Below are 17,780 nucleotides of genomic sequence, written 5' to 3'. Positions count from 1 at the left end.
TCGATCTAAGTTACCCACGGCGGGCAAAGTCGCGGGCATGCACGCTGCTGGAACGAGAGAGGAGAGCGCGCAACGCAGCCTGAATATCAGCGAGAAGCTGTGCGGCAGTGGTGGGGGTGGGGAGCTGTGCCGAGGAAGGTTCAGCGGCGGTTGCCGCATTAGTGTCTGGCGCAGAGGCTGCAGGCGTCGTCACAGCCTGAGAGGTTGGGGTTGCAGTTGGCTGTGTATCACTCGTAGAAGACGGCTGAGGGGTTGCTTGGGGGTGGAAGGAGTGGAGGGAGTGGAAGCCGAGGGACTGGAAGCACTCGAAGCACCAGAAGAGGACGAGCTGGAGGAATCAGAAGAAGAAGCACCGGCAGAACCAATCTCCTTCGTGATAGGTGCCTGCTCAACATAAATGCCAGACCAGAACCAGTCTTCCGGTGCGTCGTTGGAGGCGCCCCCGTTGGGCAGGCGCAGCTGGCCGACGTGCCAGTCCGCCGAGTTGGTAGAGGTGGAGGCGCTGACGGGCGAGACAACCTCGGTCAAGGGATCGGAGCCATTAGATGCCCAGAGGCCGACCTTCTGCGAGGCAAAGTCGATATCGTAGGCGAAGTTGTACCAATTACCTGGCTCCAGCTGGACCGACCAATGTGTTTGGCCACCTGCATTCCAGCGCAGGGTGTTGTCGGATGAGCCTGACGCGCCATACTTGAGCTCAGTGAAGTGGCTCTCGAAGAACGCGATCTGGTGCTCGAAGGAGGCATCGGGGGCATTTGTTGTCTTGGTGGACAGGGAGAAGTGATAGTACAGATGACCCGAGCCGAGATTGGCGGTGGTCTGAGGGATGAGTTCAGAGCGCTCCATGTTCTGTCCATTCCAGAAGGAGGTTCCATCCTTATTTGCTGTCAATTCCTCTTCCACAAGCATAGGATTGAATGACATACAATGGTGATCCGGACCCCCTGGGCGTCGCTGGTGTCGGCCGGGTTCTTGAAGTCGGGGGACAGACCCAGATACTCGCTCGTCTTGCCACTGCCGTGGATGTACCATTGCCACGCTCCGATTTGGTTGGACCAGGACCCTATATTATCAGTGAGAGTTTCAAATTAGAGGCAACGGGGAGATGAATACATTTGTCAAAGTCCGCAACCGTAGCAGAAGAATCGAAGATACCGCTCCACAGCACGGATCCAGCCAGCGATGAAGCGGGGAAAGCAAGAAGAGAAATGAATGACCTCATGGTAGGAGAAATGCAGTAAGGAATGTAAGAGAACAGAAAGTGTGACCGGCACAGTTGATTGATGGACAAGTAGACTGTGGGCTGTAGAGCATTAAAGTACTTTAGAAAGGTGAAATGATTAAGGGTGGGGCCTGTTAGGGTTAGATTGGCGGGCGAGTGCTGAAACATGCCATTTCCTCACTGGCAGTTAAGCTTGTTTCACTTTGATCAACTGGTCTCACTCTAAGGCTTGATAGACTGGCGCGTTCCCAACGCCTTACACATACACCCTGGCAGTCTGCCCCTGGGTGGGGTGCGTCCTGATTATCCTGCAATACCATTATTTCCACCCATCACAGTCCGAGCAGCATGAAGAAGAAGACATTGACCCATTGCAATATGGCCTCCTCCAGTTCGCATCTATCCGTAGTTTCTTTTGAATAATATCATACTATTTATGTGCAAGATGTTATTTAATGATTTCCCCTGAATCGCATCACATCCATACGCCCTAACCCAAGTGGGCAATTGGATTGTTTTCTCCTGAACACCACAAATCCACGACGGAACCACACTCTCGCAATTCCATCTCTCTATATCTGCCAGATTTCAGAGCGCAATATGCCTCATGGGCGACCTGGAGTTTACGAAAACGATGAAGGCGGGAGACAAGCGCGTAATCAGCGTCGACGCCGGCGACGACGCAAACATCCTGCGGTTGTTGTCGGGTCTAGCAGCCCAGGGTCACCACCTCTTGACTTACTTCTGAACTCTTCTCGCCCCTCCATCGGCGCCCAACATAATGACCCCTTCGAAGAAATACTTTGAAAAGAAAGTGCCGTACTGCACTTTCAGAAAAGATCACCATTCAAGTTGCTTGGAAATTTCGTATGTCCTGCGGACCCTAGGCCCTGCCTGGCCAGCTCTGCTACTGGAGAAGTACGTGGCTACTGTTGGACTCACCCTTATGGCATCCCTAACAATGCACTACGGTAGTGAGCTCAGCGACTAGCTGGATATGGCGAAAAGTGATACCTGGAATTACAATGAGTACATCTTGGTTTTAGACTGCAGACGAACATCGGTATTTGCCGTTCCAGGGAAAGGGACGGAATCCGAGCCGAAGCAGCCTGTCCAACTACAGTACCTTCACCCGGCAGTATCGCGGCTGATGCATCCGAACCGTACTTCCTGGCTGAGATAGCTATGCGACCCATGCTACACCGCTGGAATACAGTCACCCGGCAATCTTCCGACGGGAGCTACGAATACCCACCGGGAGTAGCGTTAGAGCGCGAACACCGGTTGGAAAGCTGGTACGATGATCTCACGGAGAGCATCGGTTCAAGAAGATAGAAGACCATCCTATATCCCCGGCGGCAGCTTCTGGCAGTCCACGGCAATGCCCTCTTATGACCTTCCTCCGGGTGCAATGTCATTGCTGCTGATTGTCCATCTACTGGCGCGCAATATAGCAGGCGATTCTGGACGGACGACGTGTGTTCAACAGCTGGACAACTGCAAACGATTCTTCGATTCCTACATTCAGCTCATGCATAGCATTTTCGATGCCTTCCAAGTCTGCATCGTCAATCGCTGGAGTTTATTCATCAAGTAAGGGACAGTGGCTCCTAGACTCGGGTATTTGTGAACCACTACCAGAGTAGAAGTATATTCGTGGCTTCAATGGTTGCAAAAAGAGCATCCACTAGCACAGTACTGAGCAGTATCTGCTCGGAGAGACTCTTTCAGTGCTTTGCGACTGCGACAACAGCAGACGGGAAAGTCCTGGAGAGAAGTCCATCTTTGGTTATGCTACAACGTACGTTGGACGAATGGCTACTTACTGAGCATTACAAACCATAATCAATTCAGTACAGAAGCGCTTCCCACCAAGGTGAGGCTAGCGGAGTAACGTCAAGCGTGTCTCAATGCGGCCATATTCGTTATGCTAATGTTTGACGCACATATGCTGTCTGAAGCGGATAGTGTGTTATACAAACGTACATCGTGTCATCGACAAACGCGCTGGCCCTGTCCGGCCGACAGCAAGCCCTAGGTCCGGATTCTCATGGCTCAAATAGAATATTACCAAGAGTGTCCCATTGATGGATTTCTCAGGGTGATACGGTAAACTCCTGGTATGCTAGGAAATACGCGCAAGTGTGGGAGTCAGCCTCGCATTTAGGCCGTACTAGTGATGCAAGTATGCTGCGCCGCAGAATCAGTCCTTCCCATCAGGCTGATAAAACATGACTGCTGCCGCCGGGGAGCAAGGTGCTTCAATTTGGTTTTTCTCGTCTTCAACACTTTTCCACCCTTTCTATTAGGTTCATGTTTCACGAGATGGAGGACAAGGCTTTGCATCAGCTACAACAAGAACAGTCCAAGCTTCTGGATAAGATCGATGAGCTGCGCACCATCGGCGTCGGCGGCCTCGTGGAACTGCCTCAGCTAATTGTTTGCGGCAACCAGTCAAGCGGGAAAAGTTCCGTCCTCGAAGCCATCTCTCGTGTGCGGTTCCCCGCAAAAAGTAATGTCTGTACGCGATTTGCGACAGAGGTGGTCCTGCGACGGAGTCCATCGTCAAAAATTAAGGTGTCCATCGAGCCCGGTCCTTCTCGCACGGACGAGCAGGAGCGACGGCGACTCCGTAGTTTTGCCTATGAGGACTTCTCTAATGGCAATGACCTGCCTCCCCTGATCGAGAAGGTCAAAGAGCACTTGGGAATCACGGAGTCGGTTAACGCAGGCTTCAGTGATGACGTGCTCAAGGTCGAGATTTCAGGGCCGGACAAACCGGAGCTGACTCTGGTTGATCTGCCCGGCTTGTATTACTCTACCAGTCAGGAGCAGGACTTGCAGGGTATCCTGATAGTTCGCAAGCTGACAGAGAAATACATGAAGAATCCAAGAAGCATTATTCTTGCTGTGATCAGCGCAAAGACGGACTACCATCTTCAGGAGGTTCTGAACATTGCGGAACGATTTGATCCAAAGCGCGAGCGCACGCTTGGAATCATTACTCAACCGGATATTCTGGAGGCGAATTCGGAAGAGGAAGACACTTATCTGCACTTTATCAAGAATGAAAAGATTCATCTAGAGCTGGGGTGGCATGTCTTGCGCAATCGGTCGTTTGAGACCAGGGATACCTCAGACGGCGCCCGCGACGAGATGGAGGCGGCGTTCTTCAACCAGGGACGATGGGCGTCGCTCTCACGGGAATGTGTCGGCATCGAGAGCCTACGCCGCCGCCTCAGCAGTATATTGCTCAAGCTCATCCGTCGGAATCTTCCGGGGCTGATCACGGAGATCCAAGACAAGGTGTCTGATCGACAGCAGCGACTTTCGAAGCTGGGGCCTCCTCGATCTACTCTTCAGCAACAGAGGGGCTACCTACTCGGCATTAGCAGTAACTTTGAGGGCATCACTATGCAAGCTTTGAATGGCATGTATGCGGATGACTTTTTCGGTGGGTTGGATGATACAAGCAGTACCGAAGACTTCCGGCGACTTAGGGCTGTCATTCGGCAGCTGAATGAATACTTCGCGGACGTAATGGCCATTCGAGGCTGCCGGAGGAAGATTGGCGACCGTCGCCTCCTTTTCAGCAAAAATGGCCTCGAGGTTGCTGCTGGGAATCCTTACACGGACGTCTGGGAACCAGAATATGTACAGCGCAGTTCTCTCGAAGCAGAGGTCGGCAAGCAAGCACGCAACAACAGGGGCATTGAGCTGCCAGGGAATGCAAACCAACTCCTTGTAGGAAGCCTCTTTCGCGACCAGTCCAACCCATGGGAAGGTCTTGCGAAAGAACACTTAATGAGGGCTTGGGAGTCGGCGAGGTATTTTACATGGCTCGTTCTACAACACACTACGGACGACCATACCTACTCCTTGCTAATTGGCTCAATCATCGACCCTGAATTGGAAAAGCTGAAGCAATCTTTGCTTGAAAAGCTTGACGAGCTGACCGCATACACGAAGCGAGGTCACCCATTGCCTGTGGGCAAAAGCTTTCTCTCTCAGATTCAAAAGGCCAGAAGCAACCGTCAGCTAGAGTCACTAAGATCTAAGCTTCTATTCGCTGGATCCGAAGAAAACGGGAGAAAGTTATATACGATGAAAGACATCGAGCAAGCCACATCGGCGATGGAGACCTCTCGCGATGAATTTGCAGCCGCCGAGATCATCGACCAGATGCAAGCGTATTATGAGGTGAGAAAGTCTTCTTTTTGCTCAGCTACTACTAAATCACCCCTAACAAAACTTCCAGACTGCTATTGTGACTTTTGTCGACAATGTCGCAATTCTAGGCATCGAAAATTGTCTTCTTGACCCTCTGCAACGTATATTTACCAGCCAGGTCGTCAATAACATGGACGATGACCAGGTCCGAGAATTGTCCATGGAACCGCCTTATATACATGAAGAACGACAACGGTTAGCCAAGGAGCTCGACAAGTTGCAAGCTGGCCTACAGGCTCTCAGAATCTTCAACCCCCAGAAGCCATCATTGAGCAGTCTACCCTCATTCGGTAAGCTCCAGTGTCCTTGCATGAAGGATTACGGTATAACCCGACTCTTCTGTAGGAAAAAAGCCGGCTTCAGGACTATCAGACGGTCTCAACCCGTCCGAAAAAAGCCCTCCAGGACCAACAATGCCGTCATCCAATGGAAGCCCCTTCGTTGGGAAGGAGTGGACCGAGTTCTTTCCATCTCCTGGGCGTAGGTCTATGTGCTTTTTCCCTAAACAGGATCTTGCTAATTCGGGCGATAGCTGCGAGGAATGACAGAAAATATACAAAACCCAAATCCCTTAAACCTCCCACTGTACTTGAGTCGGCTCGGACTTCACCCGCGCCTTTCGTGAACCTATTCGGTACAGCTATCCCTGAATATAAAGCTGATCCTGTGGTCTTTGGTGCGGGCCAATCTGAACACAAGCGTATTTGCACGGATGTCGGTACTAACCTGCTCGAACAAAAGAATGATTCTGGGGCCTCCGGCACTAGCTTATCAGAACACAAGTCTGTTTCTGGGGGACATCGTACGAAGGTATATCCGATCACCGGCGGCAAACCTATAATAGTGAGTATGCCAAAGACAATGGATCAGGACCGGTAGCAATTGAGATTTTTTCATGTTATGCGAGAACTCTTGTACTTATGAAAATATTTAAGATTCCTGATCTGGATAATCACATCTGCATATGAAGTATCTAAAAGTTGCCTTGGAACTGTTATGAGTGAAGCACATATCTCAGCTGTGCCTTCCTTATGGACCACGATTTTATAACGCTGGTAGTGAACAGAGGGGTGGACTTGTAGACATTTATCACTGTCAATGGCCACCTTGGGGGCCGGTTTTGCAATTGTCTCCGGGAAAGTTCCTCTCCACCGAGCAGCAGTCGTGTACTTTATTTGTTTGTTTGCAATTACAATTGGGGTCTAGCAGAACTTCCAATTTTCCCTGGAATGAGCATCCCTGCGGTGACAATGAGGGTGGAAACGGCATAGCATGACAGATGGAAAGGCAAACAACCGGCTCCTCTGTATCAGGATGCAATGTCAAGTCTATAGCTTATCTGGCGTCAAACAACTTTAGAGTCTTAGTGTGAATGTGATCCTCCAAACATCGCAAGCGATCTATTCCGTTGATGCGGCCCATGCCATTGATCCTGGCCGTGAAGCGGGTCCTTCTCCGGTTCTTAAGCATCCCGAGCAGCAGTAATGTTGCGGCCGCTAGGCATGGTTGAAGTCTCACTTGAAAATGTTGAGATGTCTCGGACATCAGTATTGTAGAAGCCAGTGACCATGCATTTGTTCAGCAGGCTCTACTTGTGCCATAGAAGAGAGAAATGCAGGTGTTATTCCCGTTTCTGCCTTGGAACCGAGCGACACAGATGTCACTATGCGTGTGGCCCAGTGTTTCAGTCAAAAACCAGTGTTAAAATTGTGCAGTCCGCAGACTAGATCTATCCCTTCTCCAGGCACTTCAGACAGGGAAATTTAATTATCTGAGACAATGTTATAATTCAGTCTTTTGCTAACTCGGATTTGATTGTGACTCGGGGATATGCATCTGTAATTATGAGTTTGATCCACTTTTTCACTGCTATCGAAATCTGTGTTGATATGCTTAGGTAGCGGCTTGGACTTATTCTACATACAGGGTGTAGTTGTGTACGAATCTTGAAAGTAGGATGATATCAATAAAGTTTTAGAAGAAGCTACCTAGAGTTGGGCTGGAATTTGGTTGACCTGCACTATATCTGATCCAATCATCCAATGACCCATGTGGATTATGAGCTGCCCGACCTTGCAACATACTGAAAGATACTGGAATACGGTCTAGCAACAGCCCATCCGTGCACTGCCTATCCTAATTCAGAAAATGCTAGCTGGTCAAATACAAGCTCCTATAGTCAAGGTCAACCTGGAAAGGGGCCTTGGTATGCATAGACTAGTAACGTACTACTCTAGAGTAAGAGAGCACATGCTTGAGATGGCTAATAATAAATTCCAGACACACAGACACACATGTTGTAATACTCATATGTTTTAATCTTGACTTTAAAAACAAGTTGTAGCTGGTCGCAATTGCCTAAGGTCAACAGGGCAAAGCAGTATGCGAAGGAGCAGATGATCAACTAGAAAACTTTGGCTCATTTTAGTAGGGCGTGCTGGTAGATTCTACATAGATGGTGGATGATTATGTTATCGCCGATGGCTGTTCAGCAAAGACTAGATTCTGAAGCTACCCAATAAGTTAGAGAGAGCCGTGTAAGCAAGAAAGCCAGCCAACAGTTACCAGGAGGAGTCCCAGCTCCCATGAGGCTAAATCTTGTGTAGGAGAGAGAGACATGACAGCAGACTGATAGCTGCATTCAGAGCCTAACAAAAAGCCAGGAAGTTCAAGTTTTAAAACCATTGAGATGCACACCAATACACGAAGGTAAATGACCACGCAATGACGCTTCCCTCTGCAATAATCCTGGAATAGATGTTTGAACCAGAAGGACAGGGCGTCCTTAGGTCACACAATAGCTAGTTACACTAGCCTTCCATCTCATAGCAAGTCTTTGCCGGGAAAGGCTCCTTTGGTCTGGAGCTAGATGCGCTCCCTGGAGACGCCTAGGGGGAGTTCCAAAAAGTTATTTCAACCCTTCTAAGTCCAGCCAAGGATCATCACAGAGTTCTCTTGCTGTCGCTCGACATTCTGGGTCCCACTGCAGCATTCTTTTAGCAAATCTAATAAATAACTGCTTGTCCTCTCCGTCCAAGAACGGCGTAAGGTTTGGAAAAGAGAAATCCTCCGGAGGGATCAACTCCGGATGCTTAAAGTCACCTAGATAGAGAGACATGTAAGTACAGAAGAAATCATGAAGGATAGGAAGTTGTACCATCGTCGGAGAAAAGAATAGAACGTATAGTCGGATCGACCCTCTCCAGAAATCGCAAAGGCGGCGGGCCAAGGAGACGAAAGATCTGGGCCAAGTGAGCACCGCGGCCATAAGCATTAGCTCTGTGATCTATGCAGTCGAAAAGATCGGTTTCTCCAAGTAGCTCCCAAAGCTATTCAATATCAGACATGGTACTCCATAATCAAAGCTGCATGTGATTACCGCAGTCCCTAAATTCCATATATCCGCGCTATACGACCACGCGCACTGTAAGAGGACTTCCGGTGCGCGGAATTGCCGCGGTTGGATATCGTGCGTATGAGGAGTAGACTGATCACCAAAAACGGCAGTACTGAAGTCTGCTATCTTGACACACCGCATGCCTCCTTGCAAACGCCCGAAATCAGGGCGTGACTGGCAGATACGACGACGACCAGCACCTATCTTGTACGGAGGAGGATGGCTTTCCTGGTGGTGCACGTAACGGTCAAGGATGGTGTCGTTTTCAAATCCCACTAGGAGATTTTCCGACTTAAGATCTTCACATTCTGTCAACAATGGCCAAGAAGAGATAAGTAGAAGGCAAATTACCAGTATGTATGATACGGCATTCAGTATGGAGGAAATCCAGACCCTCTAGCAATAGTCTCAAGAAGGCCTTCAGCACATTAGGAGGGACGCCAATACCGCCGAATTGCCTCCCCAAACGCCAGAGCGGTTCTCTTAATGGGTCGAACACTAAACACGTATGTTCTCCATAAGGACCCTGGATGTCGAAATACGCATTTGCTACGCGGACATACGCCCGACCTTGGTGGCTGGACTTTAGTTGAGAAATGTGGCGAGATATGAGGAGCTCTTCCTGGGCGAACTCCCGATCTCTAACGCCGCAGTTCGAGATTTTCAAAGCGTAGTACCGGTCTGACTGCCAGGGCCATCTTCCACTAATTAGGTTGATTCAAAGAGATATGAATTACAGCTTACCGCGAAGTGTCCTTAGCCAGCCACACACTAGAATTGCCGCCCCATCCGAGTTTCGATATCAAGCGGTATTTGTCTTGAATAAGCTCTCCAATACAAGCAGGATAGTACTTAGTTGCATCGTAACTGGTGCTGCTGTCTTCTTCATGGTTAATATTAGAATGACAATCGCTCGTGTATCTGGCTACTGTTCTAGTCAAGAAGCGAAGCCGAGAAGCCTCGAAACGAAGCAGACGCTGGATCGCCATCGAAATAGTTAATTCTTCTGTAGCAGAAAAGTCGGCATACCGCCGTTAAATACCAGGTATCGAGCACCGGGCCGTTATTACATTTATCCGAAATTCGGTGCCTGATCTAGTTAGCCTATTTCTTTCATAACTTTGCACGCCAGAATTCAAGAGAAATAAGGTGGTCAAGAACAAAGTTCTAGAAGATCTACCGCTATTGGCTGCACTACAAACGACAGAGTAAGATGGCTCCTCAGTAATCATTTTCGGTAATTTGTACAAGCAATTTAAAACTACTTTCAGGTGTTCGCGGGCCGAACCGAACAAGACCCACAGGCCCACTGTCCCCCGCATCAGGCTTCCTCCGCTTCCCCACCAGATGCCTTGCCGGATTCCCCGGCTTTAGGCAAGTAATCCATCACTTTCTTGCCTCCATTGTACTTCGCTTTGGAGAACCAAACGTGACTGCCCCCAATGGGGGTTGGATAGTAATGGGCTGATGTGATTCTGAGGCCCTCTTGTGACGTTATAACGAAATTTGCATGAAAAGGATCCTCTCTCCCATCGGCCTTGTTTGCACGATGTGGTTTTTGCCTATCACTATGTTGGCAAAGCACACGCCCCACGAACAGGACAATTCATACTTTACTTCCGCTTTGGCCGCTTGTCTCAGCTCAGGAAAAGCATCTTTCACTTTGAGAAATTCGGTCTCAATGGCGTTCTCAGCCAATGCTGGGTTGATCCCTTCGACATTGGCGGTGCCCTTTCGCCAGAAAAACTCAAGGACCCGGCCAGTTTGAGTAGAAAAAAACTTCTTTATCTTCATTGTGAATTACACGTAGCAAAAGAGGTTTGAATAGTAGTAACACCCCGACGACCTCCGGAATTCCATGTCAGATAAACATCCAATATACATCCTTTGGGCAGGCGCGACCTTCTTCTTCCCTTCCTCGCTTAGTACGGCGATCGATGGAGGGAAAGAGAATAGAGCAAGGCTTGGAACTGGAGATGTGTATCCTGATTTGGACTCATGTTCTTCTTTTCTCTTGCCTTCCGCTGGTGGGGATTGAGAAGGGGATAAAGGAGCTGGAGCTGGAGCTGGAGCTGGAGCTGGCAAGGTCCCTCCTTCAATATCAGGGAACTTACGACTTTGTCTCAGTTGGCTGGAGAGACGGATAGCCCCAGCCATGAGCCTTGGACATCTGCCGTGCATAGGTATAGTTTGTCCTGCCTCTCGCTGCATCACACGGTTTGTGACCCAGGCGGCAGCGAGGGTGAGTACCAGAAGAGGAAGTGCTGCTGCCGGATACAGTTTTGGATTGGCATTCAAGTCAGGTATAGCAAAAAAGCTCTTACTCTAATGTCAGATATCCATCGAAGATAAGCGCTTTCCAATGAGCAAACACTTACTGCGACATATGATAACGGGATATAGATCAAGGCTAATACAGTCAGCCCAGCGACCGACCGGCTCTGGGCCACGGTGGTCAAATTGAATTCCTTTGGTCTTATTAGCGTTTCCACGATACTACCTTATCATCAACGCTTGGGTCTATACCAAGTTAATTAAATTGGATAGCTGATCTTTGAGTGTATCCAGCGTGATCATATTATGGTCGAGCTGTCTCTTCATTTGGCGCAACTGGTCGCTCAAGTCTTCCCCAATGCGTCCATTTTGTTTGTCTCTAGTGTGCACTATAACGGCCTGGTAAAAACGGAGGCTTTCCCTCACCTCAACCACGGTGGCTGTCTGTTGGTGCAAAAGGCGTGTTCTCACAGCGACGGGTAGACGATTTCCGGAACTACGCAATTCCGCCTCACGGAGTTTGTCTCGCAGAGTATCGAGAATTGACGTCCAGTCCGCGAAAAGATATAGACAGTCGGCAATCCCCCATCGTGGTTCCTTTAGGAGTCGTTTCCACCTACGAGCCGAGTCGCTACTGTAATGTTTCGTCACGGTCTGGATGAGATCTGGTCTGGCGTGGTTGCCAATAAAAATCATAACGGGGTTTCTCCCCGTTGTCCGAAAGGAAGTTGCTAGGTAGCAAAGCATGAGTTCGTGGGGTGGCAAAAGCAAAGAATTAGAGTGGCCCATACTAAAAGATGTACGCAAGTATCTTATTTCTCCAGTGCGGCTGCGATTGTCCGCTGTCGCAGTCAAATGGCTCATAGAGAAATCAAATCCTAAAAAATTGCCAGGTTAATTTCTATAATCCCAGAAAGCTAGCCGGTATTGGGTAAAGTCAGAATAAAGAGAACACAAATGCACACTGACCCTCCGATGCATGGAATGAATTCGATGCATGGAATGAAGGTAGTAGACTCGGCCCCTGAGATTCTGGATGCTCAACCGCTGCTAAATACTGAGTCGGAAAACCAGGGAACTTTTGCAGTAAAGCGCCTTTAAACAACGGATCCCACCGTTCAATAATCCTAGTTCATTAGCTCGCTGTTAGTGAATATCTCCGTCCAAGTGGAGTTGAAACTCACAGAAGACTTGCGTCTTCGATATGTCTGTCGGCCACATCCTCAAAGCTACGCCCGATAAAATTGGCGAAGTCTTGCAGCTCTGTGCGCTGGAATGATCGGGTCTCAGTTTTGATCTTTCCGTAATAATCGAGTCGGCCTAAAGCTGCCGAAAGTGGGCCTTCAAATGGCACCGACATTATCGAATCGAAAATGAGAGTGTTATGACTATAGATTTTCGGATGTAAGTGTAAAGTCCCTTGGTAGCCTTCTTGTTTTCCCAGCCATGACTTACTTGGATGTCCGTCGTCGCCTGTTTTATGACGGCTGACCAGGCGAGGCAGCAAACGGTACTTAAACAACCCCTCTTAATAGGAGTTTGCTAAGACGACGAATCAATCAATGACGCATCAGCGTGGGATGCACGCCAATTAGCTCCATAATTAGAAGACAGGGTTATTATGTGCGTGTCAGAAGCTCAACATGTGTCACGAAGCCATAGGAAAGTGTTGTTAGCCCCGCTAGTATTGTCTCTGCAGAAGTCACCCCTCCACTACCATATGGGAGGTTGATAGGTTGGAATAATGGTCAGCATGGTCAGATAATGAACTCCTATTTTACTAGACTCATTCAACAGTTATTCAAAACTAAATGGTTATAAGACTAGTTAAACTATAATATATTTTAGTATATAATACATTATAAATCTAGAACTTTGTCATTTTGTAAGATAGCATAATAAGTTAAGAAACTGTAGTTATCTAAAACTATATATTTGCACGAATAATACAGAGTTCTCGCTAAATAGTATTTTGTTAATAAACATATCCTCTTTCTAAATGGTCGGACATGTCATATTTTTCTGCTAATGTAGTATGCTAAACTACCTTTTTTTAACAGTGTTTTAACCATTATTCTAGTCCACCAAGTTCCCGTATGCTATGTATGAGCGAATCCTACAGAGACAATACTGCTCTGAGGGTAGCCTTAACTCTACTAACTGCTTTGTGCCTAGGTAATATATGTTCTTTACATTCTATACTATTTCTGCCTTTAAGTGCCCTGTTGTGGCGGAACATATTCTATTCTCTGACCTGTTACCAAGCTGTTGTCATCAGCGTGGTTCCATTCTATGCAACTCTAGCTAGGTAGTTATTTTTGTTAGCTTGTATTTCACCTTCCGGCCACCCTAATAATCTGTCCCTCGGACTGTATATATTGTGAACAGCATCATTTGAAGCTACCGGATTTTGCCTGCGAGAATGGACATGTGGCTACACCTCGTGCCTTGATTACCTCCATGTCAAGGCTCATTTCTTGCAATCCTTTTCCCTTCTGTGGCTCCGGCCCTATTGTCATCAAGTCATATCCTTGTGGCAGATACCGGTCTCCGCCCGAACCAGGCATCCTGCCTCCGAATATTCTAACCAGCAACGCCCCCGGTCCCCATTTTGACCAGAGAGTAGGTCGGACGTACCATGGTTGCAGGCCCTTTCTGTCGAAGTTGTACAGATTCGTTTCCCGGTTTGGCGTATCATGCACGAGTTTGACGGCAAGGAAAGAGGGACGTGGAAGTGCAAGATATCTAAGGACTAACTTTCGTGAATGTCGGACGAAGCCCAGCACAATGGAGAGGAGAAGGCTGGGAGATTCGAGACTGGGGCTGTGAGCAACGTACGTGTTTTTACGGGTGGAAAATGGGGGTACAGAACTTACCCAAGGCTTGTCCTCATGATATCATCCAAGTCAGCACCCAACATCTGTCGCACCACTGGTTTTATGAAGCCGGGAAGCGCAGAATCCACGTAAACTCGCACGTATTGGTCGTTTGTTGCAGTCGGTCTCGCGACTTCTTCCTCATAGTGGATTGTCCAGTTGCGCAGTTCCAACGCGAAGTGCAGGCCATCTTTCCACCCTTCTGCGCTCGAGGGAAGCGCATCAAATGGGATTCCCATATCTTCGCCCAGGTTCTTGTGAAAGATGCCAAGGGCACATTTCTCAACATCCGTAAGCTTACGCCACTCTTCTCTCTCAATCACATTCAGGATCTCGGCAAGACCATCACCCAAGGTGTGCAGAAGATCATCATCGGTAATTTTGTTGGCGCGGCGGTAGCGGGCATGGCTGAACGACGACAAGTTTAGTCAACTAAACGAAAGCCTGCTATTTTGGCTTCAGTTACATACAGATAATTCATTCTTGCCACGGCTGATGCATAACGGTCCGAATCCCGAGGCTGGGACTGCGACTCCCGTAAGAGAACTTCCGTGTCAACAGCGCGCTTACCCGCGTTACGCCTGGTGTTCTGGCCAGTAACGGCGAAAAGCTTCGACATAGTTGGAATACCACCGGCCTGTTTTTGGTAGTACGACGTAGGACTTAGCGTTTAGGGTAATCCAGCATCGAACGCTTCGGCCAGCTAGCCACAGATGCTTTTTATCGTACCTTTAGTAGGGCCATTCGACGAGCCTTGGCAAATGCATATGGAAACTCCATTTCCTGCAATTGGGTAATAATTGCATGAGCTTCTTCGACTGTCATGCTTGCTAATGGCCTCCCGCAACTGACGAATGGGGCCTCGATCTTTGCCATGCGGCGGTACCGAAGAAGCTTAACCAGTGCCATATAGCTGGTGAGACCTATGACAATTGCCAAGGAACAATTGTTCCATAGTGCATGGAAAGCTTCAGTTGCTCCAGGCATCCTGTCAACAGTCCCTGGCAGTTCTCGCTTTGAATCAGGAGAGGTAGGGCTATCGAATCGTCGTTTCACCACTGTAAGGTGCAAAATAGCTAGCCGCCAACTAAACCGTATTTTTCGCTCCGGGGTTGCTTTCAAAGGATTCTGAAGAAGTATCCCAGGGTGATCGAGGATATTTAAGACGAGTTCGAATTGACAAGAGAGGACTGTGAATCACTACGTCCCAACATAGCCTCAGATATGGAGAACGAGATATTGTAATCGGACCCATGCACCGAGGCTGCTCACCGAAATTCCCGGTCACCAAAAAAACAAATTATCCTTAGGCAGAGTATCGTTCATGAGTCTAATGATCTTTAATCTATCCCCGACCCTGGCCAGTTATCTCAATTAGTCTCGTTAAAGACGCAGCCAGAAACGCATATATGGCGTAGTAAGTCCAGCACTGTAGCATGTTCTGGGGAAGATAGTGCTGACTGCTGACGGCTGAAAGTACCTAGGAGAAGTCGACGTGCTGGCCAATCAAGGCGCGTATGTAAATGGGCAAATTGTCAGCCCTAGAATAAACGGGACCCGCTAACATCTCGGGGTGGCTGCCATGGACGTTATGGTTGATTCGTAGCCGCAGGTGAAGGTGGGACGACGTGTTGGGATTCGCTTGTTGAATCCAGTTCCATGGATGGATTGCAGTCAACCAATGAACTTTGGGGAACAAATAAACGTTGAGCATTGAATTGCCGAGGTTTAAAAGATTACAATATCGGATCACGCTAGTTTTACGCACTAAACGCCACAATTGATACAGTCCATTGACTCCATCCAGCAAGGCAGATATAGCGTTGCAAAAAGCAGTCTAATCTGCAAAAATTTAGTCGGTCCTCAGGCGACACCAGTCTCTTGCCAAACTCCGAGTCAATCCAGACATGGGGCCCCGCCCATCGAAACGAGCTGGACGCCCTCGTCTGGACGCCAGCAGGGACGCCATCCTCTCCGCCGATCGTCGCAGCCAGGTCCGTCGCGCCCAGCGCACATACCGACTGAAGAAGGAGGCCGCTTTTCGGAATGCGACCGCCAGAGCCGAACAGCTTCAAGAGAGAATGCGCACTGCCGCTGAAGAGGTAACCTGGCTGTCCGAGGTCGCCACAGAGGCGCAGCTGCATCTCTCTCATCCTGATATCTATGCGAGTCTGAAGCGGCTTTATGGAATTGTAAACGCCGATGATTATAGTCCGATCGAGGCCGGTGGTGCCCCTGCCGAGCCATCTGCGGATTCATCCGATCAAGTGTCCGTGGTCAGCGCGCAAGTTAAATCCCCCAGACAATACCCACCTACCCCTCCTCTGCCAACCAGCCAGCACACCTACGCATTCCAAGAAGTACGTTTCGCTCGTCGACTACAGCGATACTCCCTTGAGCATGCGTTTCGTCTCTACACGGAATTCCGGTCGGATCCGCGTGAGATCCACCGCGTGTTCCGGCTCGTCCCCTGTGTGAGGGATCGGGGAAAGACGCAGCCGCGCTTCCGGCAGCTGTTGATGGGCGGACGTACGGACCCTCTGGAGGTACCAGGTCTCCCATTTTACACCGTCGGCGGCGCGGGTACGCACTTCCCGGATGTCGATGAGGAGGGCAATGCGATATACCCGGCCAATAGTCGGATGCCACGGCGGGTTTTGGGGATATTGCCGTGGCCGGAGCTGGGAAGCAAGGGAGGTGAAGAGGCACTGGAGGTCTATGGGCTTGGAGGGGAGTGGTTTGATAGTCGTGATGTGGAGGGGTATCTCAGGCTACATGGGGTGGACGTAAATGGGGGTTTGTTTCCTACGCTGCACATACCCAGTGATGGCGCAGCTGAGAGGGATCGCACTCGGTCCTTTGTCTTGGACGTCGAGGGTTTTTTCGCACGTGAGTCCTTCATACTGCCGCGATTGTTCCTATGCTCATCGCTCCAGGGCTCCTCTCCGGGCTTGTCATCCTTGGCCGCGCACCCGGGTTTAGGAAGACAGACGTCCGGCGTGCATTTAAAGCTTCGGTAAAGAGGGTTGATCTTATATCACCGGTACATCATCCTTGGAATCATGTTCGATATGTACCTCGGAGCCTTCGGCTGATCACAATTTTCTAGGGGAACGACATGATTACAATATAATCTTACCAGTCCGACTTGATATGAAGTCCTGAGCCAGTATCTTTATCTCCATATTGTGATACCAAAAACCACTGCCAGCTTGGCCTCACTCGAAGATCAAAGCACCGTCGAGCGCATCGACACCGACTGCTACCGTTCTGCCGTTCCTCCCATCCGCATGGGCGATCTGGCTGACTAGGTCTAGCCATCAACGCTGCCTACGCGACCGTCACAGCAGGCCAGCACCTGTGCTCCATCAGTAGCTGTTTTGTGCAACCCCGGTAGCTCATCCCAGAACCTCATCTACCGCGTTGAGTGCATGCGACACGCAGACCTTCCAAACAAAGGCATCTCTGTGGGGGTCCAGTCCGGAGAAAAATCCGAACAGCTATGCTCAATTGCAACAGCAGACTTCACTCTGATGAACTGATTGACATGGTGAATTGTCCGGCTCGTTACTGTAGATTTAGTAAAGAGAAATAATTACTAACCCTACTTATATCTTAAGTTAAGTATTGTATTTATATGAGCTCTTCTAATGATCATATATCCTTACTACTTTAAGAAGGCTTATTACTGAATAAGAACCTATAGTACATAATACCTATTATTAATTATAAATACTTTTGATCTACAGCTCGAGGGATTATATAGATCTAATCTTAGGCT

The 17,780-nt window shown here is 49.0% G+C and overlaps 7 protein-coding genes across 7 annotated transcripts; 2 read left to right on the top strand and 5 right to left on the bottom strand.

The window, feature by feature from the left end:
• Nucleotides 1–10: 10 nt before the first annotated feature.
• On the bottom strand, nt 11–1,222 carry P174DRAFT_510984 (glycoside hydrolase family 131 protein; the record flags this gene model as incomplete). Its single annotated transcript, XM_024831741.1, has 4 exons — nt 11–255; nt 297–876; nt 927–1,063; nt 1,114–1,222. The coding sequence occupies 4 exons, from the start codon at nt 1,220–1,222 to the stop codon at nt 11–13; spliced, it is 1,071 nt and encodes a 356-aa protein (XP_024683771.1).
• A 2,286-nt stretch (nt 1,223–3,508) lies between these two features.
• P174DRAFT_439801 (putative dynamin GTPase) lies at nt 3,509–6,394 on the top strand. The gene is made up of 4 exons (XM_024826899.1): nt 3,509–5,422; nt 5,481–5,742; nt 5,798–5,932; nt 5,985–6,394. The coding sequence occupies exons 1-4, from the start codon at nt 3,548–3,550 to the stop codon at nt 6,329–6,331; spliced, it is 2,619 nt and encodes an 872-aa protein (XP_024683770.1). The 5' UTR covers nt 3,509–3,547; the 3' UTR covers nt 6,332–6,394.
• A 2,192-nt stretch (nt 6,395–8,586) lies between these two features.
• On the bottom strand, nt 8,587–9,838 carry P174DRAFT_449640 (kinase domain protein; the record flags this gene model as incomplete). The annotated part of the gene is made up of 4 exons (XM_024828862.1): nt 8,587–8,781; nt 8,832–9,148; nt 9,201–9,547; nt 9,594–9,838. The coding sequence occupies 4 exons, from the start codon at nt 9,836–9,838 to the stop codon at nt 8,587–8,589; spliced, it is 1,104 nt and encodes a 367-aa protein (XP_024683769.1).
• A 332-nt stretch (nt 9,839–10,170) lies between these two features.
• P174DRAFT_419129 (uncharacterized protein) lies at nt 10,171–10,643 on the bottom strand (the record flags this gene model as incomplete). The annotated part of the gene is made up of 2 exons (XM_024824766.1): nt 10,171–10,411; nt 10,462–10,643. The coding sequence occupies 2 exons, from the start codon at nt 10,641–10,643 to the stop codon at nt 10,171–10,173; spliced, it is 423 nt and encodes a 140-aa protein (XP_024683768.1).
• On the bottom strand, nt 10,605–12,145 carry P174DRAFT_127072 (uncharacterized protein). The gene is made up of 4 exons (XM_024821088.1): nt 11,915–12,145; nt 11,376–11,854; nt 11,228–11,317; nt 10,605–11,168 (listed from the first exon to the last, which is right to left on the bottom strand). The coding sequence occupies exons 1-4, from the start codon at nt 11,985–11,987 to the stop codon at nt 10,650–10,652; spliced, it is 1,161 nt and encodes a 386-aa protein (XP_024683767.1). The 5' UTR covers nt 11,988–12,145; the 3' UTR covers nt 10,605–10,649.
• A 1,368-nt stretch (nt 12,146–13,513) lies between these two features.
• On the bottom strand, nt 13,514–14,986 carry P174DRAFT_386416 (uncharacterized protein; the record flags this gene model as incomplete). The annotated part of the gene is made up of 4 exons (XM_024823301.1): nt 13,514–13,940; nt 14,000–14,407; nt 14,470–14,636; nt 14,729–14,986. The coding sequence occupies 4 exons, from the start codon at nt 14,984–14,986 to the stop codon at nt 13,514–13,516; spliced, it is 1,260 nt and encodes a 419-aa protein (XP_024683766.1).
• An 823-nt stretch (nt 14,987–15,809) lies between these two features.
• Nucleotides 15,810–17,541, top strand: P174DRAFT_510980 (uncharacterized protein; the record flags this gene model as incomplete). Its single annotated transcript, XM_024831740.1, has 3 exons — nt 15,810–16,888; nt 16,936–17,042; nt 17,317–17,541. Exons 1-3 carry the CDS (start codon nt 15,907–15,909, stop codon nt 17,539–17,541), a joined length of 1,314 nt encoding a protein of 437 aa, XP_024683765.1. The 5' UTR covers nt 15,810–15,906.
• Nucleotides 17,542–17,780: the final 239 nt, after the last annotated feature.

This window comes from Aspergillus novofumigatus (genome assembly GCF_002847465.1).
Source record: "Aspergillus novofumigatus IBT 16806 chromosome Unknown P174scaffold_3, whole genome shotgun sequence".
Taxonomy (NCBI): domain Eukaryota; kingdom Fungi; phylum Ascomycota; class Eurotiomycetes; order Eurotiales; family Aspergillaceae; genus Aspergillus; species Aspergillus novofumigatus.
Note: the sequence above shows the minus strand (reverse complement) of the source record. Positions and strands in the feature narration are given on the sequence as shown.